This window comes from Psammomys obesus, unplaced genomic scaffold, assembly GCF_907164565.1.
Source record: "Psammomys obesus unplaced genomic scaffold, mPsaObe1.curated_primary_1811, whole genome shotgun sequence".
Lineage (NCBI taxonomy): Eukaryota > Metazoa > Chordata > Mammalia > Rodentia > Muridae > Psammomys > Psammomys obesus.
In genome coordinates, this window is record NW_026594263.1 from 614,432 (window position 1) to 633,132 (window position 18,701).

The 18,701-nt window shown below is 36.3% G+C and overlaps 1 protein-coding gene across 1 annotated transcript in view; it reads left to right on the plus strand.

The window, feature by feature from the left end:
• Tbc1d8b (TBC1 domain family member 8B) overlaps positions 1 to 18,681 on the plus strand; it is a 113,307-nt gene extending 94,626 nt beyond the window's left edge. The window contains exons 12-18 of the mRNA XM_055618378.1: positions 6,649 to 6,717; positions 6,871 to 7,111; positions 8,451 to 8,516; positions 10,337 to 10,420; positions 13,364 to 13,420; positions 15,441 to 15,538; positions 16,587 to 18,681. Coding sequence (XP_055474353.1) covers positions 6,649 to 6,717; positions 6,871 to 7,111; positions 8,451 to 8,516; positions 10,337 to 10,420; positions 13,364 to 13,420; positions 15,441 to 15,538; positions 16,587 to 16,979 — 1,008 coding nt within the window. The 3' untranslated portion in view covers positions 16,980 to 18,681. The remainder of the gene's footprint in view (positions 1 to 6,648; positions 6,718 to 6,870; positions 7,112 to 8,450; positions 8,517 to 10,336; positions 10,421 to 13,363; positions 13,421 to 15,440; positions 15,539 to 16,586) is intronic.
• The last annotated feature ends 20 nt before the right edge of the window (positions 18,682 to 18,701 follow it).

Genomic DNA, 18,701 nt, shown 5'->3' on the forward strand with positions numbered 1-18,701 from the left:
CTAACTAAAATGTTCAATCCCCATCCTGAAAGGCAAAGAGGATGGACATCAGAAGAAAAAGAAAATAGGAAACAACCTCGGAACCTGCCACAGAGGGCCTCTGAAAGCTTCTGCAGTATAGACTGTCAAAGCAGATGATGAGCCTGATGGCCAATTGATGGGCAGAGTGAATGGAATTCTATGTAAGAAGTGGGAAATAGTAAGAGCTAGAGGGGACGGGAACTCCACAAGGAGAGCAACAGAACAAGATAATTTGAACACAGGGAACTTCCCAGAGACTCATACTCCAACCAAGGACTATTCGTGGAGATGACCTGGAACCCCTGCACAGGTGTAGCCCATGGCAGTTCAGTGTCCAAGTGGGTTACATAGTAATGGGAAGAGGGACTGCCTCTGACATAATCTGATTGGCCTGCTCGTTGATCACTTTCCCCTGAGGGGGGAGCAGCCTTACCAGGCCACAGCAGAGGACAATGCAGCCACTTTTGATGAGAACTGATAGACTAAGATCAGAAAGAAGAGGAGAACCTCCCTTATCAGTGGACGTGGGGAGTGGCATGCATGCAGAAAGGGGAGGGAGGGTAGGATTGGCAGGGGAGGAGGGAGGGGCTTATGGGGGATACAAAATGAATAAAGTGTAATTAATAAAAAAAATTAAAAAAATGAAGTGAAAAGGCTAAACTTTAGAGCTAGGTTCCTGCCTTAGAGGAGAGATGTTGTTTTCTTTTTGCTCAATGTGTGTGTTTACTTCAACATATTTTGTATTATTTGACCTTCAAAATTTACTGTGAAACAGTACTGAATGCTGTGATGCAGGCATTTAGCAATACACTTTGTATCATGCTGCTTCAGTAAGAGTAGCTTGGATGGAGAGATGGCTCAGTGGTTCAGAACATGCTCTTCTGGAGAATTAACTTATGGTCCCTAAAATCCCTATCTAGGCCCTGAAAACCACCTACACTTCTAGCTACAGTGAATGTAGCACCCTTCTCTGACCTCCACAGGCATTGCACTCAAATGCACAAACCCTCATATGTACATATACAAATCTAAAATTAAGAAAAATTAGCTGACCCTCATAATAGTCAGTGCTTCCAATAAATACTTTTTCTCTATAATACTGAAAGCAAAATTTGAAGGGTATGAAAGAGAGTCCATTCTTAAAATATTTCTATGGTTCCATAGGTGGTTGCTAATTCTGTTTTCCTCTGGTCAGTGAGATGAATAGATCACTGATTCCAAGGAGAAAAACTTTACCTTGCCATTTATATTTCTCTATACCATTTGATTTTTTTCATCATTATGAATTTTTATCTTCTAAACCTTGCTTAAATATTGGGTCCTCAGCGATTACAATCTTGGAAGATTAACTTTTCTGAAGATCCTAGGTTTATATTTCAATTAAATAATTCAATAGTGTTACTGTGGCATAAGAAATAGCCTTTGTTTCTAATATTAAGTTAAAATATAGTTGCATAGGTTTACTACAGATTCTTAAAACATTATAGAAATATTTTGAAACTGAAATTTTCTTACCACACAAGTAACTTAAAATGATTCTGGTGTATCCTTACATTTCTTTTTTTTATTTTTAATTTTTTTAATATTAGTTATAGTTTATTAACTTTGTATCCCAGCTGTATCCCATTCCCTAATTCCCTCCCAGTCCCATCCTCCCTCCCTTATCTCCTCCCTGCCCCTTTGCAAGTCCAACCAGGGTCAGATGAAAGGGGAGGAGGTCCTCGCCTATCAGTGGACTTACATTTCTTTTTTACCATGTAATATTATAAAATATATACATGTTAATGGAAAGAGAGCATATAGATTTCAAAACTGAAATCACACATTATACCAGTCCCTCAAATATATAATGATCATTATGTATCAGTACAATTAAATCTAACTCATTTTTAGTACACAAAGTAGTATACCATGTTATAATTCTTTGAGAATTTCATGTATTTTAATCACATTCATTCCTCTACACCAACTCCTCCCAGGTCCTTTCCTACTTCCCTATCCACTCAACTTCATATTCTGACTCTTTTAAATCCATTGAGTCCAGTTTTTGTTGGCTGCATACTCCTGGGAACAGTGCTTGTCTTGGAGTACAGTCAATACACTGGAAAACTGATATTGCCTCTCCCATTAGTTATCAAATGTTAATAGCTTCTCAGCTATGCATAAGATTTTTTTGCCTGCCTCTCCTCCTACATGCTGGGATTTTGTCTTGTTTGAGCTTATATAGGTCTTATGCGCACTATCATAATCACTGTGAGTTCATATGTGCATCTGTCCTGTTGTGTCTGAGAAACTGTTTCCATGAAGTTATTCATGATCTTTGGCTCTTACAGTCTTCTTGCTCCCTCTTCTGCATAAATCTCTGAGCCTTGTGAAGCAAGGTGTAATGTAGACATCCTATTTAGGGTTGAATACTTCGAAGTCTCTTATTGTCTTCCCAATGACTTGTTGTCAGTTTCTATATTATTTGCTGTCTACTGTTAGAAGCAGCTTTTCTAATGAGGCTTGGGTGATGTGCTGATACATGGGTATAACAATAAATCATTGAGAATCTATGGTTCCCATGTTGTGATGGGCCTTAAATCTGATCAAAAATCTGGTTAGCCACTATTGCACCAATGGGCATATCTTACTAGGCAGGTATTGTAACTTGCTGAGTTCACAGCTGAATAAGACTGAAGATGTATAGCAGTATCTAGTACCAGCTAGATTTGTCCATGTTCTGTGACTCAGGTGTGTATTGAGATCAGCGGGAGGGTCTTACTATCAAGTTTTGGAGGATAACCAACCTAATGTTTTCAATATTTGCTATTGATACACACTTAAAATTTCTCTATGTTCTGTTCTCATAAACACTGGTCAATGCTTTTATTCATATATTTTTATTTTGTTACATTTTTGTATGTGTACACACACATGCATGCACATGTGGAAACTGGGAGACAACTTGCTGGAATAGGTTCTATACCTTCCACTGTATGAGTTCCAGGGATCCAACTCAGTTACCTAGGAGAAGCTGGATCAGAGGGTATCCTTATATAAAATTTGACAGATCTTGCCAAATTATCCTCTAAAATATTTGCAACAAATTGTAAGACCAGCGGTGTATAAGAATATCATTTAAAGTTTCATTTTACTAATTTATATTTATTAGCTTTCCATTTCTTAATTGCTTGTTTATAGCCTTTGCCCATTTTCTATGAAATTATCTTTTTATCTATGCTATATAAGATCTCATTGAATATTAGTAGTATTAGTTCTTTGACACTTGTATTTTTAGTAAATTTTCTCTCTTATTTTGTTGTCTTTCATGTTTTATAACATCTATCAGAGTATGCAAATCACAGATTTTAATATAGTCAAATCTTTACTTTTTTGCATAATGCCTTATTTTCATGTAAAACTTACGCTTTCTCTAGCTAAAATTATACAAATTATAAAAGCACTATTTGGTATAATCAGCTTACAGTACTGATGCTGGTTTCTGTTTTAACATTTAGTATTTTAACATTTAATGTATGGGTTAATATACCTAGAGGATTTTTGTTTTATATATAACTTTAATATTTTCCAACTAAAACCATTCATTACCTGAAAATATTAAACTGTATATTCTCACTGTATTATACTTTTTCATAAATTGAGCTCTTATATACATCCGTGGAAGCACATCTTTATTTTATTTTTTTGTTATGGCAACTTTGTCATATATTTTAATTACTGTATGTTTATAGGACATTTTGAAATCTGAGCCTTTATTTTTTCTTTTTGATATCCGTTGTATTTATTTGACTTTTAAATGTCCTTTTAGAAAGCATTTGTGGTTTTGATCCTGTTCATTGTCTTATTAGGGTGCCTTTTGCTGTGATGGATCACCATGACCAAAAGCAATCTGAGGAGGAAAAGGTTGATTTCTCTTAAATTTCCGTTTCACAGTCCTTCATCTAAGGTAGTCAGGACAGGAACCTAGAGGAGGAAGAAACTGATACAGTGGCCATGGAAGAGTACTGTGTACTGGCTTGGTCCTCATGGCTTGCTTAGCCTACCTTCTTCTGGAACCTAGGATCACTAGATCAGGGGTATGCCCATCCACAGTAGGCTAGACCCTCATCTATCAAGCACTAATTATGAAAAGGCCCTAAAAGCTTGACTGCCTAAAGCCTGATCTTACGGAGACATTTTCCCAATTGTGGTTCCCTCCTCTCCATGACTTTAGCTGGTGTTCAGTTGACATAAAGCAAAACTGCACGTAGGCCTTAAATATTTCTTGTTGATTTTGTCCTAATGCACTTTTGTGACTAAAATGAATGAGATTTATTTTTTACATTTTCCAATTACTTATTGGTATAAATGCAAAAGCTCTTGATTTGGGTTTCTTGTGTTTTATTGTAGCCACAACACTGACTTACTGATTGTACCATTTTTCACTTGGCTTTTTTGGTGTCCTAAATAAAGACTGTATAATTTCTAGTACTAAGATTTTTGACCCTTCCTAATATGTATACTCTTTTTCTTTTGTGTGTATATTATTCCATGATCTTGAAACCTTGAAGAACTATTAAATAAAAGCAGTAGAAGTAGGCCTTTTACTCATTTCTAAATTTAATAGAGATGCTTCTCATATTTTATTACTATTGATTTCTGGAGGATGTTCTTTATTAAACTAACGAACTTTTATTAAGTTTCTAGGTTGAAAGGCTGAGATGAAACTCAATAATAGCATGTTTCCAAGCAAACATAGAGTTTTAACTGAAGTTTGGAACAATTATTTTTTTTAAATTAATACTGAGTGTTAACTTTGATAGAATGATTTTCATACCTTGAGATTGTGTGGCATTTTACTTTATTAATATAGTAAATTTTATTAAGAACTTATTAGACTTCCATTGCACTTTTTTATAATTTTAATTTTTTATATTCATCACAGGTTATTTACTTTGTATCCCAGCCTTAGCCTCCTCCCCCATTCCCTCCCAAACCCACCCTCTCTCCCTCATCTCCTCCCTGCCCCTCTCTTAAATCCACTGATAGGGGAGGTCCTCCTCCCCTTCCATCTGATCCTAGCTTATCAGGTATCTTCAGGACTGGCTGCAAAGTCCTCCTCTGTGGCCTAGCAAGACTGCTCCTTCCTCGGGGGGCCAGGGGGGAGGTCAAAGAGCCAGCCATTGAGTTCATGTCAGAAATAATCCTTGTTCCCCTTAGTAGGGAACCCACTTGGATACTGAGCTACCATGGGATACATCCGAGCAGGGGTTCTAGGTTATATCCATGTATGGTCCTTGGTTAGAGAAACAGTCTCATAGAAGACAGACCCCTGTGCCCTGATATATTTGGTCCTTGTGGAGCTCCTGTCCTCTCCAGGTCGTACTAACTCCCCCTTCTTCCATTGCACTTTTAAATGAAACTTATTTGGCTATAATATCCATACTCTATTTTGATAAAATAACAAAATAGTTTAGCAAGATTCTCTGCACCTGTGTTAAAATTACATTGATTTCAGAATTTCTTTTGCTTTTTTAGAGGTATAATGTCATGGTATAGCCCTAGCCAGCCTGGAGCTCACTATGTAGACCAGACTGCCCTGAAACTCACTGAAAGCTGCCTATCTTTGCCTCCCAAGTATTGGGATTAAAGGTGTGCTCCACCACACCCAGTTAAGAATTTCTTTTCTAATGCTTAGATCAGTTTCACTTATGTCACATAATAGATTTTGTAGTAAACCCATGTTTTTCTATCCTCTGGAATACTTAAGCTTACATCATAAGAACGTTAGAGAAAAAAAGACTATAAAACCTTTTGGGTCTGCTGACTTCTGGTGATGGTAGCTATTTGGTTATCGTTTCTGTTTTTCTATTCAGATATTTTCATATATTTGATTTAATCTTGGTCACATATATTCCAAGAGAATCTTCTATTTTATCTTAATTTTCATAAATATATGTTTGTATAACACTTATGAAATCTATTTAATAACTATTAAATGCTGATTCTATATGCTGGGCACCTTAATGACTTCCATATCCATCTTTATATATTGTCTTTTTAAATTTTTATTATATTTATTATTGGGAGGTTGCGCTCATGTACCATAGCATCCATTTAGAAGCCAGAGTACAAATTATGACATTTGATTCTCTCTATCTGCATGGGTCTCTGGGATTGAACTCAGGTCATCAGTCATGGTAGCAAGTGCCTTTATCCACTGAGCCACTTTGTCAGCCTATTTATTATGCTTTTATTCTCAATGATGTTTATTTGTGATATCTTTTATTATACTAAAATCTATTTTACTTTTCCAAATAATCAGCAAAGTATTAAGAAATAGTCTAACACTATATAGTACACTAAATACAAATAGTATTTATATCAGAAACAGAAGGTTAATTTAACAGTTAAAAATCAAGAAATAATTCGGCTATTATTAATACAGCTGCAGTAAAAATCGATGTGTATGTTTAAACATTTTCTCCTGGTAGAGGGAAACTTCAAGTGAATTCAAAGAGAGCCTTTATAAACAGAAATGTTACAGTCTAAATTGTTTTGGTAGAAGAAAAGTTTAAGTGAATTCAATGAGATACTTTCTAAACAGAAATATTTCGGTCTAAATTATTTTTAATCTTTTTAAAGTTGCGGGTTGTATCACAAGATGTGAAAATGAGCCTTCAGGAACTGGATGAACTTTATGTCATTTTTAAGGTATATTTGTTTCTGTTTATTGAAAACTAATCTTTTAGCAGAAATTTGTCACAATTATTCTTAAATATATTTTTATTTTAACAGACATGTTTAAGAGAAAGCTTTTGCTTTTCTCTGATTTAATGGCTTTCCTCTTTTCTTTGTTTTTGACAGAAAGAGCTATTTATATCTTGTTATTGGTATTTGAGTTGTCCAGGATTGAAGCATCATGACCCCAGCCTGTCATATTTGGAACAATATCAAATTGACTGCCAACAATTCAGAATGCTGTATCACTTGTTGAGTCCCTGGGCTCACTCTGCAAACAGAGATTCACTAGCTCTATGGACGTTCAGATTGTTGGATGAGAACTGTGATTGCCTTATAAACTTCAAAGAATTCTCCTCAGCAATTGGTAGGCGGATGCCCTGCAACTTTCTAAAGCAAAACAGAAATATCTTCCCTACCTCTAAAAACTATTTATGCTTCTGCCTATTACTGCTAGTTTAGGCAGATGTTTCACTCTGGATTACATTATCTTCAGATTTTGTAATTATGGGGCTTTTAAATATATTTGTTGATAAACCAATGCATAATAATCTTTTTATGATTTTTTTATGTATGTTGCTGTTTTGCCCATGTATGTGACTATGTGAGGGTGTTGGATCCTCAGAAACCTAAGCTACACACTATTAGCTGCCATGTAGGTGCTGGGAATTTTAAAGCTGAGTCCTCTGGAAGAGTAGCCAGTGCTCTTAAACACTGAGCTTTCTCTACAAGCAAACATATTGATCTGTTTTTGCCACAACCTAGCTGTAAGATGTAGGGGTTTTAAGCTTTAACAGGGAAAAAGAGAATGCCCATGGTTTTTCCACAACAGATATATAGACGCAACAAAAGGATTTCCCCTTGGTTAAAAATTTATCTGTGTAGCCTAGATAAGCGATACAGAAATCCCAAAAGAGTTGTGCCTATAGTTGATATGTTATAGGTTTTATTCCTTTGTTTCTCATAACCCCATTCCAGCAATGATTTCTTCTCACAGATTATCCTGAAGAGAAGTTCTTTCCTCAAAGGAATTGTAAGGCCTCATTCAAAAAGAAAGAGAAATAATGAAGTTGGGGAAAAGGAGCTAGTGAAGAGAGCATGTTATTCCTCTGTGGAGTGTTTCGCTTATATGCTCGAAAAAAAATTCTTACTAATTGAGTAGTTGTTTAACTATTAGCTTAAATACAATGTCTATCAGTTCTCATCAGAAGTGGCTGCATTGTCAGGGTTCTAGGTTATCTCCATGGATACTCCTTGGTCGGAGTATGAGTTTCTGGGAAGTTCCCTGTGTTCAAATTTTCTTGTTCTGTTACTCTCCTTGTGGAGTTCCTGTCCTCTCCAGCTCTTACTATTTCCCACTTCTTACATAAAATTCCATTCACTCTGCCCTGCCCGTCAGTTGGCCATAAGATCAGAAAGAAGGAGAGGAGGACCTCCCCTATCAGTGGACTTGGGGAGGGGCATGCATTGCAGAAAGGGGGGGGAGGGGGGACCAGGAAGGGAGGAGGAAGGGGCTAATGGGAGGATATAAAATGAATAAAGTGTAATTAATAAAAGTTAAATAAATTTTTTTTTAAAAAAGGAAAGAAATACAATGTTTGGGATCTTAATTTCTGACTATTGTCTGTATCTTAATCACTTTGGTTGAAATTTGGCTGAAATCATGAATACATACATGATTTTTCTAATTGAATTTCATTGAACAGATATCATGTACAATGGAAGTTTTACTGAGAAGCTTAAGCTGCTTTTTAAGCTGCATATTCCTCCAGGTAAGAATATAACAGTCTTTAAGAGTTCATTCCATTATAACCCTCATTGTCACACATATAATCCCATTTTAATGAATTAAAATAATTTTCCAAGTGACAAGTGACATAAGCTTATTGTTTCATTATAGCCCTCAAATAATATCCTAAGTATTTTTGCTGGTGTAGATGTAAGTATAGATGGAAATAAATCTATGGGAGAGATTCTCAGGTAGATCCTCAGGCAATCATTTGTTTAATTATGTATGTATAGATTATGTGGTTTTAGATAGGATCTCAATATGTATCCCAGGCTGACCTCAGCCTCAGAAGTGCAAGGATAACAGCCATGCACCACCATGTACAGCTAGCAACTTCTTAAATAATACCTTGTACGAGAAATTATATATCATTTAAATATTGGGGCAATGTTGAATTTCTGCTGTCATTGTTATTAGAATAGATTCAGCTTAGGAAGATTAACAAACTTGCAGATGGCACGAATTATTGACAGTACAGGGCCAGAGGGCAGGTATAGTAAACATTTACAAAAAGAAGCAGAGCAAAGCTATGGTACCGAATATATTCACTCTATACCCAGTGTCAACCTTAGGCGTGCCCACACATACATGGGCACACAAATGAACATGTGCATAACCACACACATTATAAAATATAGTTTATATGTACTCTTATTTTAGCCACACAGTTTCTGAAAGATTATATTATCCTTCCAATTTTTACAAAAAAGAAGCTGAGGATTAGTAAGATTGAAGTATGTACCAAATATAGCATAGCTGGTATAGGATCCATCTGATTCCAAAGCTCTATTTTCCCATTCTTCTATACTTCCTCAAAGTTACCATGCCCTTCCAGTTCTCTTTATGTTTTTCCCTCCCACTGTCCTAACATATCTCTACTCTGAAAAGAATATTGCAGAACGTAGTCTGGATCAGGTAATTCATAAAATCAAATAGTTTGTCATAATTTGTCTAATGCTCTCCCTGGATTCATTTTAAAACTTCTTAAAGGCTTTTCAGGTTATCAAGGAATCATTATTTAGTAGACAAAATCCTAAAAACATCTTTACCCTTCAGACACTCAAATCACAAGCACAGCATTAAACACGAAAGACAAACTACGTAATAATTGAATTATAAGAATAATTTTGTTATTAACTTAGGTTACCACTTGGATGTTTAATTTTCCATTTCATGCATTTTTGGTAGAGAGATTGAAAGTAGGATTATTAAATAGAACAGAATCTAAAATAGGAAATATGTTTCTGTTAAATAGCAGGTGGTGCACAAAGTAAAGCACTCAGCTTCACTTCTTAGTAGTGCAGGAGTTTTGACCATGCGGAGCCTTCATGTTAAGGCAAAATATAAATTCCATATTTTCTTTTTCAATGTATAATGACTCAGAAATCCACTCAAAGAGCAAGTAGGTTACCCAGGCTCCAGCAGATAGTCCTCTGCATCAAATGGATTCAGTGGGTTTATAAAAGAGCCCATAAAATTAGAAGGGTATAGTGGTGATGGAAGAGGGAGGACATTGCAGGAGAGGGAATGGGGAAATGGAACTGATCAAAATATAATATATGAATGTATGAAGTTCCCAAGCAACAGAAAGAAAGAAAAGCAAATAAGAGAAATCATAAAACTCAATGTAATTAAAGGTTTAATTTGGAGTTCCACAGAGCAGAGCAATATTATTTCCACATTTTTTATGTGCACATTTCTTATATACTTCATCTAATTTCTACTCGTCAACTTGTCTGAGCATTAAGGACCATTCCTGTGTTCTTTGTTGCTCATAATTTGATTTCGGTTATATGTTTTCAGCTTATACTGAAGTGATGTCTAAGACTTCTTCAAAAGGCGATGAGCTTTCAAAAGAAGAATTACTTTATTTCAGTCAGCTCCAGGGTAAATATTTGTTTAACCTTTTAAATGAATTTGTGTTTTGAGTTGGGTTTTGCTGTATTTCTTAGACTGGACTCAAACTCTTAGGCTACAGTAGTCATCCTGCCTCAGGCTCTCAGGTAGATAGGACTATGGGCATCGTGATGATTGTTTACTTGTGGAGATCTTCGTGATTTGGAGTCACTATACTTTCACTGTTTAAATTTTTGTATTAATTATTTATGACAATTTATTGACTTTGTATCCCTGCTGTGCCCCCTCCCTTGTCTCATCCTAGTCCCACCCACTCTCCCTCTTCTCCTCTTATTCGCTTCCCCTAGTCCACTGATAGGGGAAGTCCTCCTCCCCTTCTATCTGACCTTAGCCTATTAGGTCTCATCAGGACTGGCTACATTGTCATTTTCTGTGGCCTGAAAAGGCTCCCCGACCCAGAGGGCCATGATCAGAGAGCTTGCCCCTGAGTTCATGCCAGAGACAGCTCCTGCTCCCCTTACTAGGGAATCCACTTGGAGACTGAGTCTATGGGCTACATTTGAGCAGGGGTTTTAGATCCTCTACATACTTATACATGGTGTACCAGTCTCAGCATGGTCCTCAGGGCCCAGTTTTATTTTGTTTTTTGTTTTGGCTCTGTTGGTCTTTTGGAGATCCTGTGCCCTCCAGATCTTTCATCTCCCCTTTCTTCCACAAGATTCCATGTCCTCTGCCCAAAGTTTGACTATGAGCCTCAGCCTCTGCTTTGATACCTCAATCAGTAGAGTCTTTCAGAGGCCATCTGTGGTAGGCTCCTGTCTTGTTCCCTGTCTTCTGCCTCAGATGGCTCTCACATTTGCCCTTCTGAATGAGGATTGAGCATCTTCCATAATCTTTCTTGTTAATAGATTTAATATTTATCCTATATTATATGGCTAATATCCACTTATGAGTGAATATATATCATTTGTGTCTTTCTGCTTCTGGGTTACCTCACTCAAGATGATCTTTTCTAGTTCCTACCATCTGCCTGCAAATTTCATGATTTCCTTGGTTTTAATAGCTGAGTAGTATTCCATTGTATAAATGTACCACAATTTCTGTATCCATTCCTCCTTTGAGGGACCATCTGGGTTGTTTCCAGATTAGTAGCAGTTAGCATAGTCTATAGGCTGGTTTGACTGATTAGACCGTATTCAACAATTTTTGTCATTGAAATTCTTTATTAAAGTCTTTAAAAGAAAGTATATATAATATATTTCATTTCCAGTTATATTAATGAAATTTCTAGTTTGTATCAGAGCATTTTTATGCTTCGATAAAAGACAGTGAAGCCAATAGACTCTGATGATTTATAATCCGTAAGTCTTTTTTAAACAATGATTACTTCTTTTAAATCAAGTGTAACCTACAAAGATGAATCTGCTTTTCTGACATAAATTGGAAGTGAGAAACACCTATGTGTGTCATTTGATTCACTTTCATAAGTATATAATGTTCTCACAGAGAAAATTTATATGTACGTGTGTCTATTTGGTGTATAAAGTGAGCATAGCAACAACAAAAACAAAAACCTCAAAAATCGTCTATTTAAGGCTGCCCACTTAAGATATAATGGCACTGAGTATAGAAAGAAGTGACTTGTACAGGATTTTACAGTGAGTTGTTGCCATACTCAGGACTCAGGGCATGTTCTTCAGAGTTCTGTTAGGTGAGGAGCCTTCATCCCAGTATTAAAAATAATACAACTTAATTTGAAGGCAGTCAAATGAAGAAACTATCACTCAGAAACAAGTATTAAATTTGATGCTCAATGACCTGCTCTTTGACAACCCCCCCCCCAGGGAGGAGCAGCCTTGCTAGGCCACAGAGGAGGACATTGCAGCCAGTCCTGAAGATACCTGATAAACTAGGGTCAGATGAAAGGGGAGGAGGACCTCTCCTAGCAGTGGACTTGGAGAGGGGCATGGGAGGGGATGAGGGAGGGAGGGTGGGATTGGGAGAGAATGAGGGAGGAGGCTACAGCTGGGATGCAAAGTAAATAACATGTGATTAATATAAAAAAGTTATAAAAATAAAAAATTGATGCATTACAGTGTTCTTTTACTATGAATAATTTTAATACTTTGCATTCTAATGTTAGGAGGTCAGGTCACATAAATTTTTTGTGGTTAAATAAAAGAACAATGAGTACCCTAGAGAAGAGGCTGAATCCTCACTCAGAAGGGTAAACAGGATGGACATCAGAAGTAGGAGAAGACAAGGAACAGGACAGGAGCCTTCCACAGAGGGTCTCTGAAAGGCTCTACCCAGGAGGGTATCAAAGGAGACTCATAGCCAAACTTTGAGCAGAGTGCAGGGAACCTTATGAAAGAAGGGAGATAGAAAGACTTGTAGGGGACAGGAACTCTACAAGGAGAAAAACAGAGCCAAAAAAACCTGGACACAGGGGGGGTCTTGCAGAGACCGATGCTCTAACCAAGGACCATGCATGGAGAGGACCTAGATCCCCTATTCAAGGAAGCCTTTTGGCTGTAGTTTCCAAGTGGGTTCCCTAGTAAGGGGTTCAGGGGCTATCTCTGACATGAACTCAGTGGCTAGCTCTTGGATCACCTCCCCTGGGTGGGGGGGGGGGGCGTGCAGCCTTGTCAGGCCACAGAGAAAGAAAGATAATGCAGCTAGCCTTGATGAGATCTGATAGGCTAGGGTCAGATAGAAAGAGAGGAGGTCCACCCCTATCAGTGGACAAGGGAAGAGGCATAGGGGGAGAAGAGGGAAGGTAGGTGGGACTAGGAGGAAACAAGGGAAGGGTCCACAGCTGGGATTCAAACTGAATAAATTGTAATAAAATTTTAAAAAGTATTTATATTTGAAAAATATAAGGGCTTTTAAGTCTATACAAAATATTATTTTACTTTAAAAAGATACCTGCTAAACATTTTACAATATGCAGTTTCTCTTTTTTCCCTTTAGTTTCTAAGCCTGCAGATGAGAAGGAAACAGAATCAGGAAGAAATAGCCCTGAAAAAGGTACAATCTAGGAATATCATTCAATTTACTAAATTATTGATTCTATAAATGGGTGTAAAGGGGGATGAGGTAGAGTTCTATAAAAGCTGCAAATTTGTCCCAATAAGGTTTTTAGTTACATCACGTTAATACAACAATTTATTATTTCCTCTTGTAATGCTTACATCTCAGAAGTCTAAAAACTCAATAGTAAGTGCTCCATTTTCATTTTTAATATTTTAAGTATTTTATTTTAATTAGCAAAGTAATACGTAATCTTTGTGGTAGAAATTCAGAGAGCATGTACTAAACCTAACCAGCATGATAAACCTAACCAGAAGTAGAGGCTATAACATTTTTGGATATATCCATTGCAGACTTCTTTCTGTGTATACATAAACATGTAGACATCTCTCTTTTTAAAATATCCATAAGCACTGTTCTACTGGTGCTGTTTTTATTTTGTAATATATCATGGATAATTTTCCATGTCTATTCATTTGCTCTTTTAACTTTTAATGGGAACAGAAGATGTCATGATTTGATTTGAAGATAATTTTTTTGTCAAGTATTAGCTCAATACTGATAGACATTTAAGATATTCTCAATTATTTTCACTGCAAACTATGATGCCAAAAAATTAACATGTAAATTTCAGGATAATTTAAGAAATATTTCTTTAAATTAAGGTAAATGCAAAGAAATATAAAAATATTGAATAAACTAGTATGAACATTTTATATTTTGATAGACTATTAATTTCTTCATTTGAAGCTCATCATTCTACATTTTAAAACATCTAATTAAAAATAATTGCTGTATTGTCTTCCTCTGTGGCCTGGTGAGGCTCCTTCCCCATCAGGGGGAGGTGATCAAAGAGTCAGCCACTGAGTTCAGGTCAGAGACAGTCCCTGTTCCCATTACTAGGGAACCCACTTGGAAACTGAGCTGCCATGGGCTACATCCCTGCAGGGGTTCTAGGTTATCTCCATGCTTGGTCCTTGATTGGAGTATCAGTCTCAGAAAAGACCCCTGTGCCCAGAATTTTTGGATAGGCTAGGGTTAGAGGGAAGGGGAATAGGACCTCTCCTATCAGTGTACTTGGGGAAGGGCACGGGAGGAGATGAGGGTGGGATTGGGAGCGGATGAGGGCGGGGGCTACAGCTGGAATACAAATTGAATAAACTGTAATTTATTACAAAATATATAAATAAATGCTTGCTGAAGATCTAGTTGAACACAACTGTTCCAGTATTTTGCCCAGTTTTCAAGAAGATTTAAATAAGAATTTAAAGGTCACACAAAAAATAAAAATAAAAAATAAAAAACAAACAAAATAAAGCTCACACAAATAGCATCTTGACTGAACCCTTTGAACAAATGAATCAATAAGTAGTGGTTTCAATTTTTGAAAAAGAGCCACCATTAACCACTTCCATATATACATATGAAAAACTTGATATGGAAAGATTAAGTATGATAGGATATATAGCAATGGGTTATAGCTACATGAAATTTAATGTCAGATCAAACTATGCAATTTTAATTTAAGTATATAATTTTTCCTCTTTGCTAATTTTTTTTCTGTTCTTCAAGTTTCCCAAAGTAAATGTTTTGGTCTAAATCAGTGGTTTTCAACCTTTTTAATGCTGTGGCCCTTTAGTACAATTCATCATGTTGTGGTGACCCCCACCACAAAATTATTTTGGTTGATACATCATAACTGTAATTTTGCTACTATTATGAATCATAATGTAAATATGTGTATTTCCCAATGGTCTTAGGCGACTTCTGTGAAAGGGTTGTTTGACCCTCAAGGGGATTGCAAACAGTGGTTGAAAACCAGTGGTCTAAATGAAAGTGGAGAATGTATTCTGAAAGCCAGTGAGTAAGATCAAATCTAAATTCAGATTGTATCCTGGATTGAAAAAGATGGGCTCTTTTACCCCAGTGAAATATCTTTCAACTTCAGTTATTCTTTTTGAGAATTTTAGGGAAATATGACCTATTCATTAGAGAAATGTTTATTTCTTTCATTCAGGCAAAGGAAAAATTGACATTCAAGCCTACTTAAGTCAATGGCAAGATGAGCATCTCAAAAAAGAAGAAAACATTAAAGATTTACCAAGAATGAATCAGGTATAGAATTTTCCAAGTGAAAATTCCTAATTTTTTTTCTTATTAATGTGGGTGCATGAAGCCCATGTTTCAGTTACCAATAGCGCAAGAGAAATGGAAAGAAAAAATAATGCATGCCATTATAAAACTAGTTAAATAAGCTATAGGTTATTATCTTTATAAGATTCAGATGATCATGAGCTTTACCAAAACAAAAACGATCATAGCTTTGAGTGTCTTAATGGACTTTCCAGTTTGATGATTAAATGAATACTTTATAAAAATAAGCCAATCTGGGATGTTCATTCTAAAATCATTATACATGAATCTTACAACAAAAAGGAGGAGTAAAGCATTTTACAATATATTTATGAAACATGTTTGTATTTGTTCTATATACATATAAACTTGTAAGGTTAAATGCCTGAATTGCAGAACCTTGGATGTGAATAGCTTTTAAATTGACAAATATTTTCTAGGAATATCTAGAATTATTAGGAGCAGTTAGCAAACTAAATGAATTCTCTTAACTTTGGACCTATGTCTGCCTTTAAAGACACACATCCAAAATCCATCCAAAGGGATTTCTTAGAGTTCTTTCACTACTAGGTAAGTCTCAGAAGTCAGTCTTCCCTAAAATTAAGTCACCTTAGCTCACTGTCCATTGTAGCTTTTGGAGAGCAAATCAAAGTCCATAGTCATTTTCTTAAAACTGATTGATGAGAATTACTTGGAGGAAAACATGAAACTTTGCATAACCAAAATCATCCACCAACACTAAATAATACTGGCAAACACATATATTTAGTGACAATGAAACTGCCAGAAATTAGTTTGGATATGATATTCTTCGATTAGTCAATGTGTAAGAGAGCTTAAATGAAATGGTCTTCTATGGTTTAGACTTACCTTCCTTGAATGAGCAAAGACATATCATGGATTTAGTCTTCAGCTGTATGCCGAGGGTTATGTATTAAAAATTTTATACAGGATGCTATCCACTTCTAAGTTCCACTTATTTTACTAAGTCTAATGTTTAAATATTGTATTTCCAACTTGTGTCTTCTAGTCACAATTTATTCAGTTTTCAAAGACCCTGTATAATTTATTTCATGAGGACCCCGAAGAAGAGGCACTATATCAAGCCATTGCTGTTGTAACCAACCTTCTGCTCAGGATGGAAGAAGTTGGAAGGAAACTCCATAGCCCCACATCATCAGCCAAAGGATTCTCCAAGACAGCCTGTGATTCTGGACCCAATAAGGGGAAAGCAGAGAGCAAAGTAGAGAAAGATCCTTCCTCTCCCAGAGAAGAACATCAGTGGTCTTTTGCATTTGAACAGATTCTCGCATCCCTGCTAAATGAGCCAGCCTTGGTGAAGTTTTTTGAGAGACCCTTAGATTTAAAAGCCAACCTAGAAAATGCAAAAAGCTCCCAGTTAAGGTCTAGAACCAAGATGTAAATCTCTGTCAGATTTACCAAGATTCCTGTACTATCAGTTTGATTTCTGAGAATACTTCTCAGGGATGTATTGCATTACCTATGTTCTCCAAGGCAAAAGAGAAGATACTCAGAAGCACAGTGGTTCATTCCTTTGTATTAATTGCAGTTAAAAAAAAAAAATCTCCCACTCTTTGTGTTACGAGATATGTAGCTTCAGGGTAACATGCTCAGTGAAACCACAAGAGGGCGCTACCACATCGCTTTAATGAGTCAGTTACCGGTTTGTGCTGCTGTTTCCGTGAGATTGTTGGTGTTTGGAAAGGAGGTGATCTTTTTATTAGTGATGCTGTTATGGCACATTGATAAGCTTCATTTTTTTTTTAATTCTTTCTAGTCCTACAAAAAACACTTTAGAAAACTGGGCTTTGGAGCTGTAACTTTAATTATCTAGGAAATTGCCATTTAGGGCCCCGATTTCCAAGTTTTATAACTGAAAGATTATTAACTTTTAAAACTCAGTTTTATTCAGTACAATAAAATGTGGTTTTTAAAAGCAACTTCTGCATTCTCTGTTCTCAAGGGATTGAGAATTTGCTAGCTCACACTACTAACTCTGTTGCTGATCAGTACACATCAAGAAGTCTAAACTCTGGGCTGATAGAAAGAAAGACATCACTGAATTTAGACTTAAATCAACTCAAGCCCAGCATTTTGAAAAAGGTTAGGAGACATTTCCGTTGATTATGCAGCCCTTTCATGTAGTCAGAGACAAAACTAAAAATCCTTTAGAATGCTGTTATTTGTGGCATTTGTTGAAGAATAGCTTGTGATTGCTTGGGTCCCAGCTTTATATGTTGACTTTTCACCAGTTGTATTTTAATTTACAGTCAGTAGTTTGGGAAAGTTACGCTAGGACAGAATTGCTGTATTAGTCTGGCAAGCATATGAAGTATATATACTCCATGTAATAGTTGCTAAGGTACTATGTACAATTGCCAGCATCTACCTAAAATGGTTTGAGTCTGACTTAGCTGTGTAATTTGTATATATTTGATGCTTCTTCTAGGTCAGCCATTACATGGTTGATGGTCCATTTAAATATATATAGACTTTGATAGCACTTTAAAAAATTAAAAACAAACAAACACAAACCATGTGAACATATCCTGTCTTCTGCCATTTTTGATGAGTAATTTATTAAGCAGATGACTAAGGATATAGGGCAGGAATCATCTTGTGGAGCTTCTATCTTTGCACTACACTTTGATTTCAAGCTTTCTGACTTGGCTAGAAGTAAAACAATGAAAGGGCAGACCTCCTTCATAGGGATCAAAGAGGTCTCCCTTTCTGGGAAGGAATTGATGTGGTCAGTCATTGGCAAGAATATACTGTGAATAAAACCTAGCAGAGAGGGCTATGTTGCAATAGCATATATTATTTTCAATGAAGTTAAACAGTTTTCAAGCTGAATCTTTGAAAATTCAAGCCAGTCATGGTGGTGCATGCCTGTACAATCAGCACTTGTGGGTTGGAGACAGAGGCAGGCCATCCTGGTCTACAAAGTGATTTCAGGGCAGCCAAGACTATAGAGAGAAACCCTTTATCAAGAGAGAGAGAGGGAGGGAGAGAGAGAGAGAGAGAGAGAGAGAGAGAGAGAGAGAGAGAGAAAGAAAGAAAGAAAGAAAGAAAGAAAGAAAGAAAGAAAGAAAGAAAGAAAGAAAGAAAGAAAGAAAGAAAGAAA